The sequence below is a fragment of the Podarcis pityusensis genome (genome assembly GCF_964106645.2).
Source record: "Podarcis pityusensis genome assembly, chromosome: 1".
Classification (NCBI taxonomy): Eukaryota; Metazoa; Chordata; class Lepidosauria; order Squamata; family Lacertidae; genus Podarcis; species Podarcis pityusensis.
The window spans coordinates 116,823,604-116,839,502 of record NC_138028.1 but is presented as its reverse complement, the minus strand read 5'-3'; the positions used below and the strand labels follow the sequence as shown (position 1 = coordinate 116,839,502).

The 15,899-nt window shown below is 45.2% G+C and overlaps 1 protein-coding gene across 9 annotated transcripts in view; it reads left to right on the top strand.

Moving 5' to 3' along the window:
• HOXD3 (homeobox D3) overlaps positions 1 to 15,358 on the top strand; it is a 92,094-nt gene extending 76,736 nt beyond the window's left edge. For 7 of the 9 annotated variants that reach the window (XM_080971848.1, XM_080971842.1, XM_080971849.1 and 4 more), the window contains 2 exons: positions 8,366 to 9,005; positions 12,514 to 15,358. In XM_080971848.1, coding sequence (XP_080827974.1) covers positions 8,444 to 9,005; positions 12,514 to 13,262 — 1,311 coding nt within the window. In that variant the 5' untranslated portion in view covers positions 8,366 to 8,443 and the 3' untranslated portion in view covers positions 13,263 to 15,358. Of the gene's footprint in view, positions 1 to 472; positions 9,196 to 12,513 lie in introns of those variants that run through there. The other 2 variants (XM_080971850.1, XM_080971843.1) reach the window with 2 other exon arrangements.
• Positions 15,359 to 15,899: the final 541 nt, after the last annotated feature.

The window sequence follows — 15,899 nt, the reverse complement described above, 5'->3', positions numbered from 1 at the left end:
CGTCTTGCATGGAGCAGCCCTCGTGTGAAAAGTGCAGAAGGGCTGCTAAGATTCTGGAAGGGGTGTGTGATGGCCGGGCTTTTCTCCTTGTGACATACCCAAGCTCACTACATCCATACATAATGCATGAGCCTCGGGTTATGGCGCGGGGGTCTCCCTGCTAGCTTTCCATTCTTCGGAGTAGAATGCTCTTGCCTTCAATCCTATTTTCCTTGTCTTCATACGCCTGATGCATATGACTTTCTGGGGCGCGGGGTGTACTGGCGCTGGAGTACACCAAACCCGCTTTTTGTGGGTGCTTGTAAAGTTGCTACTCACAACAACTACAATTTTTGGGGAGGTATTTCTTCTCCATTCTCAGCCGGACACATAGAGATGCTATGGAGCCCTGTGCATGTGTGCGTGTGAAAAAGATTCTGAAAGTTTGAGTTCAGGGCTTCCCCAAATGGTTAAATATTAAGGGGGGGGGGAGAGAAAGGCATGTATGTGTGCATGGATGCGTGTGACTCTGATTCTGTGTAGATTTGCACACAGAGTATATCCAAAGCTCAGAAAGTTGCCCCAGCACTTCTGGTATAATATTTCAATAAAAAGAAAATTAGACATTATTTTTAACAAAGAAAAAGAAACCCGCTTAAAACCGTAAAGTCAAAGAGGACTGCAGTCCCTCTGCGCACCTATCTGGGAGCATGTCCTATTGCATTATACATGTAAGAGTGAATAGCTCTGCCTAATATATACATTATTTATGATGCCCCTGGTTAAAAACGCGGGGGGGGGGTGGATCCACTGAGTTTTCCCCTTTGTTCCAGGTACATCTCCACGTTTTTTCCAAAGGAATCTGAAGAGCCTATCAAAAGTATTACAGATAAAATACAGTACAAGAAAAAACGTAACTGTGGTGAGTGTTTGTTTGTTTTTTTAAATATGGTTTCGGCTACATTTGTTACTTTTCTTTCTCCACGTGAGGTTTACCAGTAGATGATGGATTTTAAATGGAGCAGGAAGCGTGTATTTGTGTGTGTGTGGGGGGGGGGGGAATCCTGGCAGTTCATCCCCCTAGGAGCACTAATACACATGATATAAAGTAACTGACAATCGATTTTCAAAAAAAATAAAAAATTGTTAATATTCAGTGGCCTCAAACAAATACTTGGAGTACATAGATAAAAGGTTATTGCCACGGAGGTTATTTTTTTTGCCTAAGCAGAATTGATATCCTATCATGCCGCTTCAGTAGATCATTATTAAAGATGGTGGTGGGCTAGGAAAAGCCTTTGATGAAGCTGTACCACAAGGATCCTGCTCGGTCCCACAAAACGCAGATGCCAGCGACCGTCTAAGGACATGAAACCAAAGGCTGGAGGAAAATGTAGTCATGATTCCGCACTAGTTAAGCATTTCAAATATCTGGCGTTGAACACTGTTGGGTTTTAACGTGCTCCGTTTTTTAATGGATCATGCCCCGTTCCCCCAACTCGAGGTTTACAACACAGTTACGCTCGAAGTAGATTTGCTCAAGAAGCTCTTAATATGTGAGCATACCTCATATTTAGTGTTAAGATAGCTCTCTTCCCAACACGACGTATCTTCCCCAAGGCTACAGATGAAGTCTATGCTTAGATAGATAGATATATACAGTATATATACACATACACACACACTGTATATATATGCCCTTCGAGCCAATGTACTGAGAGAGCATGACTATGTTGCAGACTGCGAGTTACTGGAAACAAACAGATGAGCAGAAGGAAGAGGAGAAGCATCTACATATCATCATAACGCATGAGCTCCTGTGTACAAGCTCATAACACCGAATATACACAATGCCTCTGCCAGCATGGCGGTGATAGCCAAAATGATCCAGTAGGACGGTGATAGAATATGGCAGTTATGGTCAATTTACATCCATCACCCATTTCTCTCTCCCCCTCCCTCGAAGAATAGCTCATTTCCTCAGGCTCTTTCCTGGCGGCCGCAGCGGATCGCTCGGTTCAACCCTGCATTTCTTCCCAGCAAAGACCCGGAGAGTCCTTCCGTCGGTAGAAAAGGGCTTCTCCTGGACTCCGAACATACTTAGAGGTTGCCACGGCGCGGTGTGAATATCAGCCTTGCTTTAGAAGCGGGGAAAGCGCCAAAAGGACCACGGCTCGGCCCTTTTATATACTGATCTGCCCCCTCGTAGGCTGCAAGAGAAGGGAAATTTTCTGCAGACTGGGGCATTCTTTCGCCGGTCTCCCCTTCCTACGCAGCCTGTCTTACACTCCGCCGTGCCCAGGTCTTTCCCCTCCCCCCACCAGCCCCCTTCTTTTTCTTTCTCTCTCCTTCTCCTACTTCTTCTTCCCCCCTTCGCTGCTTTCATTCCTTACTGAAGCGTTTACTGCCCTAGCGCCAGCAAGTCATAAATTTTGCTACACAGCACCGTGACAGGTGCATTGATATGCGCAGTGAGAACTCCGGCTGCTTATTAACCACTCCTCCGGCCTCCCTCTCCCTCCCTCTCTCTCTTACTGCTTTTTATTTATTCGGGATCATATTAGGTATTGATCCCCAGCAGAATTAAGTGTAGTGGAGGCATTAGTAGAGGACTTGCTTCGTATGAATATGCGGGTTGGGGATCCGATCGAACGCAATTGTCAGCGCCCGGGAACTTGTCAGAAGCGGAGTTTGGGGCTCTTCTGGGGCACGTGGTGTTTTGTGCGTGGTGGTGGGGTGTGTGTGTGTGTGTGAGAGAGAGAGGGGTGTGTGGAAGGGGGTAGGTAGTTGCTGAGACTCTCATTCTCCGCCCCCACGCCCCGTAGTCAGTTTGATTTGGAGAGATTATTCCTCGCAGTGGATTGAGAGTAGTAGTAAGGGAACAATGGGATCCATTACTCTGCCTAATAGCACAACGGTTCAGACAAGGTTAACCTCTCTAGATGCTTGCAAAAGGAAATTCGAAACACGGGCACGGATATTTTGTGGCTTCCTTAGGCTCGGGAGCGAATTCTGCTCTCTGCTCTGCCTCCCACGCAGCTTGTAAACAGTTCGGGCCAAACCACTAAGTGCTTGGGTGTTACCTACGAAAAGAACCCCCTTGCTTTTAGCGTATGACATCCCGGCAACAGCAAAACGTGCCATTAGGGTGGTTGTTGTTGTTCTTTTAAAAGAGAGAGGGGAAGGAAAGAAAATAAGGAAAGAGGGAGAAAATGTGTGCGCGCGCGTGTGTGTAGATCTAAAAAGATGAGCCACCAAACAGTAGAGCATTGTCCATGTGATTTATGGCCCTTTGCCTCCTTGTTAGGTTCAAGCAGAGTTCACAAGCCGTTGGTATTTCAGAAAAGAAATAAAGGTCCTCAGTTTTGCAGCAATATTCTCTCTGAAGGCTTCGTGCGCTATTTGGGAGAAACCTGGTTTTGGTGAATGAAGCAGGAGGCAGCGGTAGGGTGCTGGGTGGGAATAAACAAAAACAATTCAGAGCAGACTAGCAGTGAATTTGTAAATGGCTGAGGGTTGAACTTTCTGATTATAGATGATCATTCGTGAATAAATAAGTGATTCAACGTGATTAGATACATGGAAAGAAATCATGTAACTCCTTATTGGTCTTTCTTCATCTTTGTTAAAAATTAAAAAATCCGTATCCTTCTTGTATTTCATGGCATTTTGCAACAAACCGTATGTGTTTATAGATATAAATTTCTTCCAGTGTTTGAGGCTAATACTTCATGCATCTGATGAAGGGGACTTCAAGACCAAGAAAGCTTATGCCACAATAAATGTGTCAGCCTGAAAAGTCCCACGAGACTTTGATGTTTTTGTTGTAACAGACTAACACTGCTACCCCTTCTAGAAGTGCTCACTATATTTTAGATTTCTGAAGGAGGTGGAATGGATATATGGAATATGTCCTAAATTGTATTTTATTTAAAGTTGCCTTTTTTAAAAAAAAATCACCTCTCTTAGGCTGAAATTAATACTGCCTTACCTAGGAACCATTTATCATTTATCCTAAAAAGGTCTTTCCTCTGAGCTGACATGTATAGGATTACACTGTAAGGAACCTAACTGAAAGAACCAAAATGTGTCCAAACCAACCCACCCACCCAACTATTGTTCTCCAATTTAAAATGCAGGCACCTGGAATGTTTTGTAGGTTAAAGTAAGGGTAGTAGATTATGACAAAGATGAGAAAACATAGTAATTAGGAATGTTTTATGATAAATATGTTGTGTGGTAAATTAAGTTGTAGCTATGACATCCATAAATGATTATTGGGGAGTTAGAAAACATATAAGGTGAAAAGTAAGATATCCTATAAATACAAACAATGCAAAACTGTTTGAGGGAGGCTGCTAGTGACAGACATCAGCTTGTCTGGTGTCATTATCAAAACACTACATTTTGTGATTATAAGCTGATTTATTCGGATGTAAACATCGAGATTCACCAGCACTCAGTCAGCTCCCACAGAGATTTTAATTTCATAGGATTATTTGGGCACCAAAAATGCAGGGGTTGAAAGCTGTAACCACACAATTAAATAATTGGAAATTGTGCCTTCAGGCTCAAAGGCTTATGAATTGCATCCTTTAGCAAACTTGCTTGAGGGGTAGCGTTTCAGACAGCATTTGGAGCTGACAACTACTTGCTGCTTGTGATCTTAAAAGATGCAATTCAGTGCATACTTTAACTGTTAGGGGAAAGTCCCATACAAACTCAGTAGAGATTCTAAATAAAACAAGGATGGGATTGGACTGTTTATCACTTACTTGTGAATAAATTTAATTTGAATTAATTCGCTCTTATCTCTGAGGAGTACATTTATAAGTGATGTGCTAGGAACCCAATGATCACTAATTGCAAATGACACTTTTCATCTTTGGAAATTAGGAGTTTCAGAAAATATTTCCTAGACATCTCAGTTCTAAGCACAGATGTAAATTCAACGGACTGGCCTATTAAAAACATACTGTATGCTTCATACAAGGTATCCAAACTATACACTGATAAGCAGTTATCTATTTATCTATTGAATTCTGCTCCTAAAAGCTTGGGTCTCCATACATTCCCCAATCCATTTTATCTCCAGAATTTCCCTATAAAGTAGTTTAGTTTGAGATATAGTGGCTGGCCCAAGTTACCCAGGGTGCTTCTGGGTTTAATGGAGAAACGAACCCAAGTTTTTCCAGTCTAAGCCCATAACTCTGAGCACCGCACACATATTTTTATATTTGGGGCCACAGATATGTCTAAGCACACTCATCAGAATCTAGAAAATAAGGGGGGGAAGTGGTCTTTCCCCATAATTGAAGAACAATCCCTTCTTCCAAAACCCACAAAATGCAGGTTTTATATACAGGAAATAGTGGAGATCTAATGCTACATAATACAATAATAAGGGATTTCCCCAACCAGGAATCTTTCCTGCATGGTAGTAAACAAACAAGAGACCTTTGCAGCGAAAAACCCTGCCCTGGAAATCGCTTCTCTCTACTTTAGATAGCTTTTGCGTCAAAACAATCTGCAAGAAACCTTGGTTGAAATATCTCTAAAGACTAGGAGCTAAGGTAGCTGACCTATGTATTTCTTCTTTATATTGCAAATGAAAGTTATTGAATGCCCTTAGTTACACTTTAACTTCGTAGAAATCTTCCCAGGAAAAACAAAGCAAAACACCAAGAGACAGGATTTACAATAGAGATGGAATTTTCTCTGGTTTTTCAGGTTCCAGTTCTGGTTCAATCCATCATGTCACTCCTGGCTCACAAATAGTCGCGCGCATGCGTGACTTGAGGAAAAAATAAAACCCCAAGGGTGGGGGAGTGAAGAGACAAAAAAGGAACAACAACAAAATGTTGGTTAATATTTACACCAAAATGGCACAGGGATCGAATGTAGATCACATAAAAAATGCCTCCGGGAAAATAAAGAGATATATAATAATATGGTAGAAGAAAATAATATTGTAGAAGTGTTTGGTTTTCGAGCACCGTAAAAATATATGTGCAAAAGCAGTAAGAATTTGAAGGCTAGAAATGAAATCACTTGAACAAACTTATTTTTGTAACAGCTGATCCAAGGTAATTTAGCACGCCAAGCTAAATGATAATTCTTCCTTCTTTGCAAAATACCTGTTCCTTTAAAAAACAAACATCCACACCCATTACATTGGGAATAACATCAGTTTATTGTAATAGTAAAATAAAGTTATGAAAAGCCATCCTTTAACACTCTGTTTTTGGGAAATCAGGGGCAAACATTTCACTCCTCCTCACCCTAGCTGGACAAAGGGAACATTGTACAGAAGGATCTATGCCTTCCTAACGCGTCAGAGACCCGTTTATCCATTACTGTATTCGGCTTGGTTTGGGCATTCCCTTTAGTTGTAGAGTCACCCACCCCCTACACTGTTAGTTGGAGGCCGGTACAATTTATTTCAGAGTTGTACACTTCCAGCTGCCTGTGCTCTCCATCAAGGTGCAAGAGTTCAAAACCCATGCCACTGTGGCTCTGGACCACTCATTTTTTTACACCCGATTCTCGAAACCTATACCTGGAAGAGAAGAAAACCATTGATTCCACTGGATCTTGCACCCCGGTTAACTGTGTTTAAGAGCGGGGTGCATTGCTAATTGTTCTGGAATGCGTTCTTGAGAGAAAGAAGGGAGAGATGAGTGGTTGTACGTAAGCGAGGCCAATGGTGAAATGCACTATACTGTATTGGAGAGCGTGCAAAAACCGTCCGTGGGAATTGGCAGGAGAGGGCACCCAGTTACTTTCTTGCTAGGGGAGAGGGAGGAACAGTGATGAGGGAGAGGGGGAGTCATATGATAGTCTGGGCTGGGCAGGATTTCCGACAAGGGACCAAGTGGAAGAGGCGATGCAAGGATACTGTATGAGGGTTGTTTACCACGTGGTGCATGTGTGAAAGAAACTGTGGGGGATGGGGACTGTGTGCAGGGAAGAAATATAAAGGCTACCGTTCTGTGCAGTTATGCTACTTCCCTGGCCTTACGCATTTCCTGCCACAACAAAATGCTTTTCTAGGGCGCTACGCTAGAGCCGAACCACTCTTCAGATCCCTGGAAACAGGGATGCCAACTTGAATAAAATATGGGGAGGGGGCCGCAGGTAAACCCCGACCCACATAATTGATCACATGACAGGGCGCGCATACACTGTTTAAATGACAATGTCTATCAACTTTGGGAGGAGGGCTGACTCCCTCAAATATTTTACTGAGGGGCTGAAGGGACCTCCTCGGCCCCTAGGAGTTGGTTCCTATGGACCCTTACTGGCAAGGGAGAACGGGTACGAAGATCGTGTGTATGCATGTGTGCGACAAAGCAACTTTCCCCCTCTGTTGGGGAGATCGCTCGAATCTCAGAACACAGCTGGACCACTGTTTTTGTGAGCATTATAAATAAGTTTGCACCTGTTCCGATACAGCACCATGTGACTGCCTTCGCAGAGCCCTCTGGTTTTGTCCGTTTTGTGCACGCTTGAGAAGGGGCGAGGGGGTGCACGGATTGCCTCTGGATTCCATCCAAGTGTACACGTGTGTGTGATTTTCATGGCGCGGTCAAGAGTTCCATATGATCAGAACGTGCCCGAGCCTGTGCGCTTGGCCCTAGTATAGATCATGAACGTATGAAGAGAATCTGTAGTGGTTCCTGGTTTGTGGAAGGCTCTCCCCAGGGAGATTCGCCTGGTGCCTTCATTACATATTTTGAGGCGCCAGGCTAAAACGCTCCTCTCCAACCAGGTCATTGGCTGATTAATATTCCACAGCCTTTTAAATATGTCTATGGAAAGGCGGAGTTATTGTTTTGATGTCTTGGTTTAATTATTTACTCGCATTTTATCTTGTATTTTATTCTGTGAGCCGCCCTGAGATCTTGCAGGAGGGCAGTGTATTAATTTGATTAATAAACAATTAATAAGACTTGTGAGAGGCGTGCCAGATGACTCCACGGAAGTGTTTTATGAGGTAGCCTTTTGAACATATGACTGGCATGTGTTTGTGCGTGTGGTGTGAAGGTGAAATCGGAAGAGCTTGTGTGGTGTGTGATGGCGAAACTGGAAAGGAGTGTGAGAAGGTGAAACTGGAATGGAGTGTCTGTGTGTGTTGTGAAGGTGAATTTGGAATGGGAAATGTGTGTGTGTGTATGTGAAACTACAATGGGGTGCGTGTTTGTATAAGAGGGCAGCTGTTCCTGGGCCCTTTGCCCCCCTAGGTAGTTGCCAACGTGTGAGGAAACCACCTCCCGCTTTCCCCTCTCTTCCCCTCAGGCGCGCGCCCTCCCCGCTCCCTCACTGACGGTTGTCTCGTTTCTCTCTTGTCTGTGCGACCCGCCCCCATCCCGCTTCTCTCTTCCAGGTGGCTTCTGGGGCAGCGCCTGGCCGAGGCCCGTGGCGCTAGGGAGGCCAGGCCGCGTGACGGGGTGGGCGGCGGCCCATGTTATTTGAGCGGGCTGCCGAGGCCTTGGCAACGGCGGAGCCCACCATGCAGAAGGCCGCCTACTACGACAACGCGGGCCTCTTCGGGGCCTACGGCGGCTACAGCAAAGCGGACGCCTACGGCTACCCGCCGGGCCCTCCTCAGCCCTACGCCCAGCCCGCCCTGGACACCGACTACCCAGGCTCGGCCTGCTCGCTCCAAGGAGCCGCCGCCGCCGCCATCCGGGCGCCTCCGGCCCACAAGAGCGCCGAGCTGAGCGGCAGCTGTATGCGCCCCGCCGGAGGCGCCCAGGGAGGCCCTCAGCAGCCGCCGGGCCTAGCCGAGCAACAGCAGCAGCAGCAGCAGCAGCAACCGCCGCCTCAGCAACAGGCTCCGCCCCCCGCGCTGCCGTCGCCCTCGCCGCCCAGCAGCAACCCCGCCCACTCGGTTCCCGCCAAAAAGGGCAAAGGCGGAGCCAACGCATCGGGTGGCTCGGCGGCCACTATTAGCAAGCAGATCTTCCCGTGGATGAAGGAGTCCCGCCAGAACTCCAAGCAGAAGAGCAGCTGCGCCCCCGCAGGTACCCAGTCGAGCTCCACCTCCTGGGGAGCAGCAAGGCCCTTTGTGACCTTCAAGGGGGCTTCCCTTGGTTGCTCCAGTCCAGACACACCGCGAATCAGAGAGCAAGAGGCAGGAAAGAGAGAGCAGCAGCAGGAGGAGTCCTGCCAAGCGAGGGGCTGTAGCTCCGCTTTGCATGCGGAAGGTCGCAGGTTCGATTCCCGAGTGCCTCGCTCTGTGATCCTATGCAGAGCCGCTGCCAATCAGGGTTTAGGCAATTTCAGGGGTGCCAACTTGAATAAAATATTGGGGCGGGAGGGGGGAAACACCCAGGTAAGCCCCACCCTGCATAATCATTCACAAGATGCGGTGCGCGCACACACCATTTGAATGGCAATGTCCATCAACTTGGGGAGGCAGCCCCCTCAAATATTTATTGAGGAGGGAGGCAAAGGGACATTGGCCCTTAGGTGTTTGCTCCTATAGACAATGCTATGAAGTGGATTGACCCTAGTGGTCTGGGTTTGGGTTGGATGGACCCAACTGGTCACCTGCAGAGCTCAGGGCAGTTCACAAGCTAAAAACAACAACGTAAAAAGCACAAAATACATCAAAAAAACAACAACCCTGAAAACAGTAACAACAAAAGCCAAGCCTGGATAGTTCAGTTGGTGTGATCATGGTGCTGATAATGCCAAGGTTGCAAGTTCAATCCGTATGTAGGACAGCTGCATATTCCTGCATTGCAGGGATCATCACTGACCACTGGTCATCCCTGGTCTTGCTAGTTAGGGATGATGGCTGGAGACCCAAGTTTGGGAAACCCTGGCCTAGATGATTCTCAGGGTGCCTTCCAACTCTATGGATCTATGAATCTAATCCCCTTCCCCTCCACCAGCACACCAAAGGCCCATCTAGTCCAGCATGTTGCATCCTGCAGTGTCTAACCAATGACAATGGGAAGCCTCCAAGCAGCACAGAGCAGCAAGAGCCTTCTTTTGCCACCTTACCCAATAATTGGCAAACTTCCTGAACTTGGAGGTGGTGCAGAACCTTCATGGCTAGTAGTCATTAATATGGGTGTACCCAGTCCCCCCTTTTAACTCCCAGCCCCCCCAATATTGAAGGTATGAGACCCATCTAGAACATCAGAGACCAGGCTGAGACGTTTATCTGACTCTCCCAGCCCTGCAAGATACAAGTGAGTTGGAGACATCTTGCTGGTCTTTGGGAGAGCCATGTAAATGGAATGACTTGTCTTGGCAACATTTATTTCCTCCCCCCTCCAGCTGTCATTTGAACATTCAGCCAGAGGGCGAATTCTGTGCGACTTCAAAGCCTACATTGATGATTTCATATAGAAATTGCACCAGCCTAAAGATTTCCTCCTTTAATATTGCCCTTCCCTTGCCTCTTCTCAAAGAGGTTAGTTACCCAAGTGCATTTAAGGGGTAAAGTCTCATTTAAATAGATGGGAATTGGTTTTCAGTAAGGATTTTAGTCTGGGGTAGGAAGAGGGAAATTAAATAAAAGTGCAAGGGCGGGGAATGGAATTTGAGGAACTCCCGCTCTTTTGTCATTTCAAAGTTTAGGCTCGCAAGGATCCCCACTGCAAAATGCATTGCTAGAAGTCTTATTTTAAGGGGTGTCTTCTTTATTGAAAGTGTCATTTGTTTAAGAACTTTAAAAATCGCCAAACATAAGAAATATCCAAAAAGTGTACAAAATGCAAATGCACAACACACACAAAAAAAGAAAATCGATGCAACATACAATATCACCAATTTGCATTCCAAGTGTCCAGCTTTCTTCTGGCACATTGCAGTCATCCACAGACCATAGAGCTTCCTTCTTCCCACAATTCCCACTATTTTGCAACTTATCCATGGTGCTTTACATCAGATTCCACCACAACCCTTCTTTTTCAGAAGGGGAATTATGGGGAATCTATAAAGCCTGTAATGACGCAAAAGCTATCGTTACCCAAAAGGGAGGAGGAAACAATGAACCAATAAATCCCTGTCTTTATTCTAGCAGACCGGTCTCTTCTCCAGATCCAGAGTGGACCGACCACCCTCCCTCTGTCCCTTACTTACTTACTTTACTTACTTACTTAGCGTTTAGACCGCTCTTCATTCTAAAAAAAGACAGAGCGATTTACAATAAGCACAATAAAGCAATAAAAGTATCAAATCAGTTATAACACCCCCATCACAAATAAACAGTAGCGGTCCATCACCTTCTGAGACCTTCTGTCCCCAAGCGTGTGTGGCCTGCTTTTGGCGACTCTGTCCTCTGAAACCATCTTGGTGGTGACAAGGTGGAGACCCAAGCATTCCTCCCCTTATTTGGCATGCAGAAAGTTTACAGACTGTCTAAACCCGAGCAATGTCAAAGGTGTGTACAAAATGCAAACACGCAGTCTAACAAAACATGTGTTTATTATGCAGACACGCTGACGTGGTCGCAGATCCAACCACTGCGACCTTCTCCCTTGTCTTGAAATGGCTGCTGCCAACTTTCCTGGGGAAGGGGAGCGTGGAGAGTTGTAAACCCGGATTCTCCCCCACCCCGCGCGCCCGACGCTCTTCCTATGGGATTCCCCACTCTTCTGTCCTGCTAGTTAGAGCACCGCCTCGGAGCTAATAAACGCGCCTGATTTCCTCTTGTTAGCTGTACCAGAGGCGGCGGCGGCGGCTCCATTGTCTTCCAAGTTTGGAGGCCTGGGCCCTGCTCCTGTTTGGGACCAGCCAAGAGAACCTTCCTGGGCTCTGTCAGGGATCGATCGATTCTTCCAATTAAGTTAGATGATTTACAACTCTCTCATCTGGAACTGTAACTTTCCTAACCCTCTGAGAACCCCGGAGTTGGGAGATCGAACCCCATTCTCATTGTAGACACTGGGCGACAGAGGGAGGGAGTGCTGTCCGCAGCTGAAAACCTCGGCTGTAGCACCGCCCGTCTCAAGAAAATAAAATAAAATCCAATGAAATCGAAGGATTTGGGGGAAAGTGTCGTTTGGATCACCCTGTCCCTAAATCACGCCTCTCCCGTGAGGATATGAGGCAGCGACCCTCGCTAATTAATGGCAATTGTGCACGGGGAGGACATATCCCGGTCCTTTCCCCGTCCTGTTTCAGTTCGCTTTGAATGTCCAGATTTAATACTTTGGGGAAAGTGTGGAATGGTGGGGTGTGGGTGGGTTAGGATTTCAGGAGGAGAGGGACCTTCAGGAAAAAGAAGATCGTGAGCAGCTAAAGATGTTCCACAAATAGAGGATAATACCAGTTCGGGTAGGTCTCCCGCAGTGTGGGAACTGCGCGATAATAGCGATTTGTGCGCCTCTTTCCCTCCGCGCACCGCAAAATTGGCACCTAGTCCTCTGCTGCCCCAGAGTGCCAAAGCATTTTCCCTCCCTCCCCCGTCCCTCCCTCCCCCGGCCGCTGCAATGTTAATACTCTCAGGCTTTGTAAATTAGCCAGCCAGCCAGCCAACCTCCTCTCTTTCTTCTTTCTCTCCTTTTTGGACAGGAGAGAACTGCGAGGACAAAAGCCCCCCGGGCCCGGCTTCCAAGCGGGTCCGCACCGCCTATACCAGCGCGCAGCTAGTGGAGCTGGAGAAGGAGTTCCACTTCAACCGCTATCTGTGCCGCCCTCGCCGGGTGGAGATGGCCAACCTGCTGAACCTGACGGAGCGCCAGATCAAAATCTGGTTCCAGAACCGGAGGATGAAGTACAAAAAAGACCAAAAAGCGAAAGGAATTATGCACTCCCCGGTAGGGCAGTCCCCAGACCGGAGCCCGCCTTTGAGCGGGCCCAACCATGTAGGATACTCCAGCCAGCTGCCCACCGTCAACAGCTTGAGCTACGACGCCCCGTCGCCGACGTCCTTTGCCAAATCGCAGCAAAACATGTACGGGCTGGCGGCTTACACGGCGCCTCTCAGCAGCTGCTTGCCCCAGCAGAAGAGATACCCAGGCGCCGAGTACGACCATCACGCCATGCAAAGCAACGGCGGCTTCGCCAACCCCAATTTGCAGGGCAGCCCCGTCTATGTCGGAGGGAACTTCGTTGATTCCATGCCAGCCTCTGGCCCCATGTTCAACATCGGCCACCTCTCCCATCCTTCATCTGCCAGCGTGGACTACAGCTGCGCTGCTCAGATCCCAGGCAACCATCACCATGGACCTTGTGACCCCCATCCCACGTACACAGATCTCACTTCTCACCACACATCTCAGGGAAGGATTCAGGAGGCGCCCAAACTGACGCATCTGTAGTAGACTGGAACGCGTTCAGAAAAAAAGAAAGAAAGAGAGAGAGAGAAAGAGAGAAAGCGAGAGAGAGAGATTGAAAAGCATTCGCGTTTAAATTACCTCACTTTGTCCCTGACGTTGCAGTATTACTTTTGAGTATTACAGTGGGTTTTTTTGTGTGTCCCTGGTAGAAGCGACCTATTTCTTGTTTTCTTTGGCGACCGAGTCCATGAAAATTATTTCCGCCCCATCCCCCACCCCTTGTTGTCCTCTTAAATGTTTTTTAGCCGTTTAAAAGCATGGCAGTGCAATATCCTTAACAAAAATAAATAAATCTAAACATTCCCTCAAGGGAGTAATAATTGGTAACGATGTACTGGAAGGTAAGTTGTAGAAATCCATTAGAACTCGACAAAAGTGAGTCCTGATGAGGCGTTTACAACATTTGGGACCAAAACGGAGACTTATTTCGAGAGTTATAATTTATAAGATTTTTTTTCTCCAGTAATGTGAAAGATTGCTTTGGACTTAAATAAGATGTATTTATTATTTTAAGAGGAACTCTTTTTTTTTTTGTATCATTGATTATTTAATCCTGGTCTTTAATGTATTTATGTGGATATTTGTAGAGTTTCTTCACACCCCCTTTCCCCCTTAACTTGGGAAGATTGATTCAGGTCTTTGGTGACTATACATTTTCACCTATTTAGTATATTTGGTCTGAAATAGAAAGAGTAGTTTTGAACAGTTGTAACAGTGGCTGGTGTTTGTAGTTTATGTAAGGATTAAGCAAATTGTAAGTCATAGATTAATACAAAAACTGAAACATTACACAAAAGAGCCGATACATTTTTTATTTTAATATATATCTATCTATATATATCACATGTTTATTTATTTCAGATTGTTTGGTATGGTTTTACTTAGCATTAAAAGCTACCTTATATCTCATATATTGTTATATTCTGCTATATAGTGGCCAGTTGACTGTTTGGTCTTTGACCAACTTCTGCATACATAAATTGGTTCCTTCCTATCTGTTGCACACACCATTTCGTCTGGTTACTTGTTTATAATTTTAAAGTCTAAAATATGCAACACCTTCAGACTGACATTTAGGAGCAATATAATAGTGTTGATGTAATTAGGATTTTCTTAGCAATTCAGGCTAAAACTGTTGTTTCAGTTATTATTTTTGTTATTATTATTGTTATTATTATTATTATTTATATGATATGATATTTATGCTAACCATAAATCAATTTTGTACAAGTCACTGGAAACGCAAACTTACTTTTGCTGAACAGGGAGGGGAGGGAAGAAGAAGAAGAAGAAGAAGAAGAAGAAGAAGAAGAAGAAGAAGAAGAAGAAACTTTGAATGAAATATTGACAATCAAGTATCTACAAAGGAAAGACTGCGGTAGGGTTTAGGAGACGAAGTCCTTCTGAAATGCTCAGAATGGCTTTCGAGATAGGAAATTAGGTCTATCAATATTTAATATAGTCTTCTGTAGCAGACATTGGTACAATCCTTGTGTAAACTAATGTTTCTGCCCCAAGCCTAGAAGGGACAGGAAACACAAACATCCCCCCCGCCCCACTCTTCCTCTTTATTTGTATGTTGCATTTAATCTCTTACTGGGTTTTATAAAGCTTTTCTCAACATGAAAGTGGCATTAGGTACACGTTAGAAGCGATACATGCCCATTAATTCAGAAGGAAGCATCCCTTATCGCTTTAAAAAGCACTCAGCTAAGATTCAGATCTTTTGAAGTCCCACAGAACAGTAGCAAAACCTCACTTTTCAGTTTGACTAATAATGCAGCTCCATCTCTCCACGTCCTATGATGGCAACTACTGCAATTCTTTTTGTGTGTGAGAGGTTTTTACTCCTACATTTGTGTCTGTCTAGACAACGAGGATGGATATGGATATATATAGTATAACATATGTATATATATATAATATTCACCTCGTTATCTTTTTTTAAAATACCATGTTGTTAACTGAGAGAAGAGGGGGGAATGTATCGTTTTGTTAAATCTCACTTTTACCCAAGTGTTGTAGATCTGTAAACAAAACAGAATAAACAGCTTCAAATGAAGAAATATTTTAACCACTTCCAGATCTAAAGTGGCTTTCTATGGCAGTTTCTGTTTCTTCCAGCATTAAAAAAATAATAATAATCACAATACAATAACTAATAATACGCACAACTGGTGAGCTGCTACAACAACAACAAAATGATTTTCTAATATGTCTTCCAGGGAATTCCCGGCAACTGAATTGATAAATAAATAGTGCATGTAGATTTTATTTTTATGTTCTTCATGTGAGGGCATATTTCACACACTACTATAAATCAAAACAATGCACAAAGAGTCCAACCCTGTGGGCCCTTTATGGTCTAGTGTGTCACTCAGAAGGCATCCGCTGAGTCTGCGGGACTGGGAGGCCCAACGTGTTATCCACAGCTTAATGTTTTATGGGCTCGACTTCAAATGGTGCCTTGGCTGGCTTGCATTATTATTCCCTCTTAAAGTCAAGTAAAGGGGGCACGATAATTTATAAGCATCGCTGGGAGGGATTATAAACTAACACACACACACACAGTCTGTACATGCGTAGAAAAATTGGGATAGCCTTTCTCAAAATATTCAT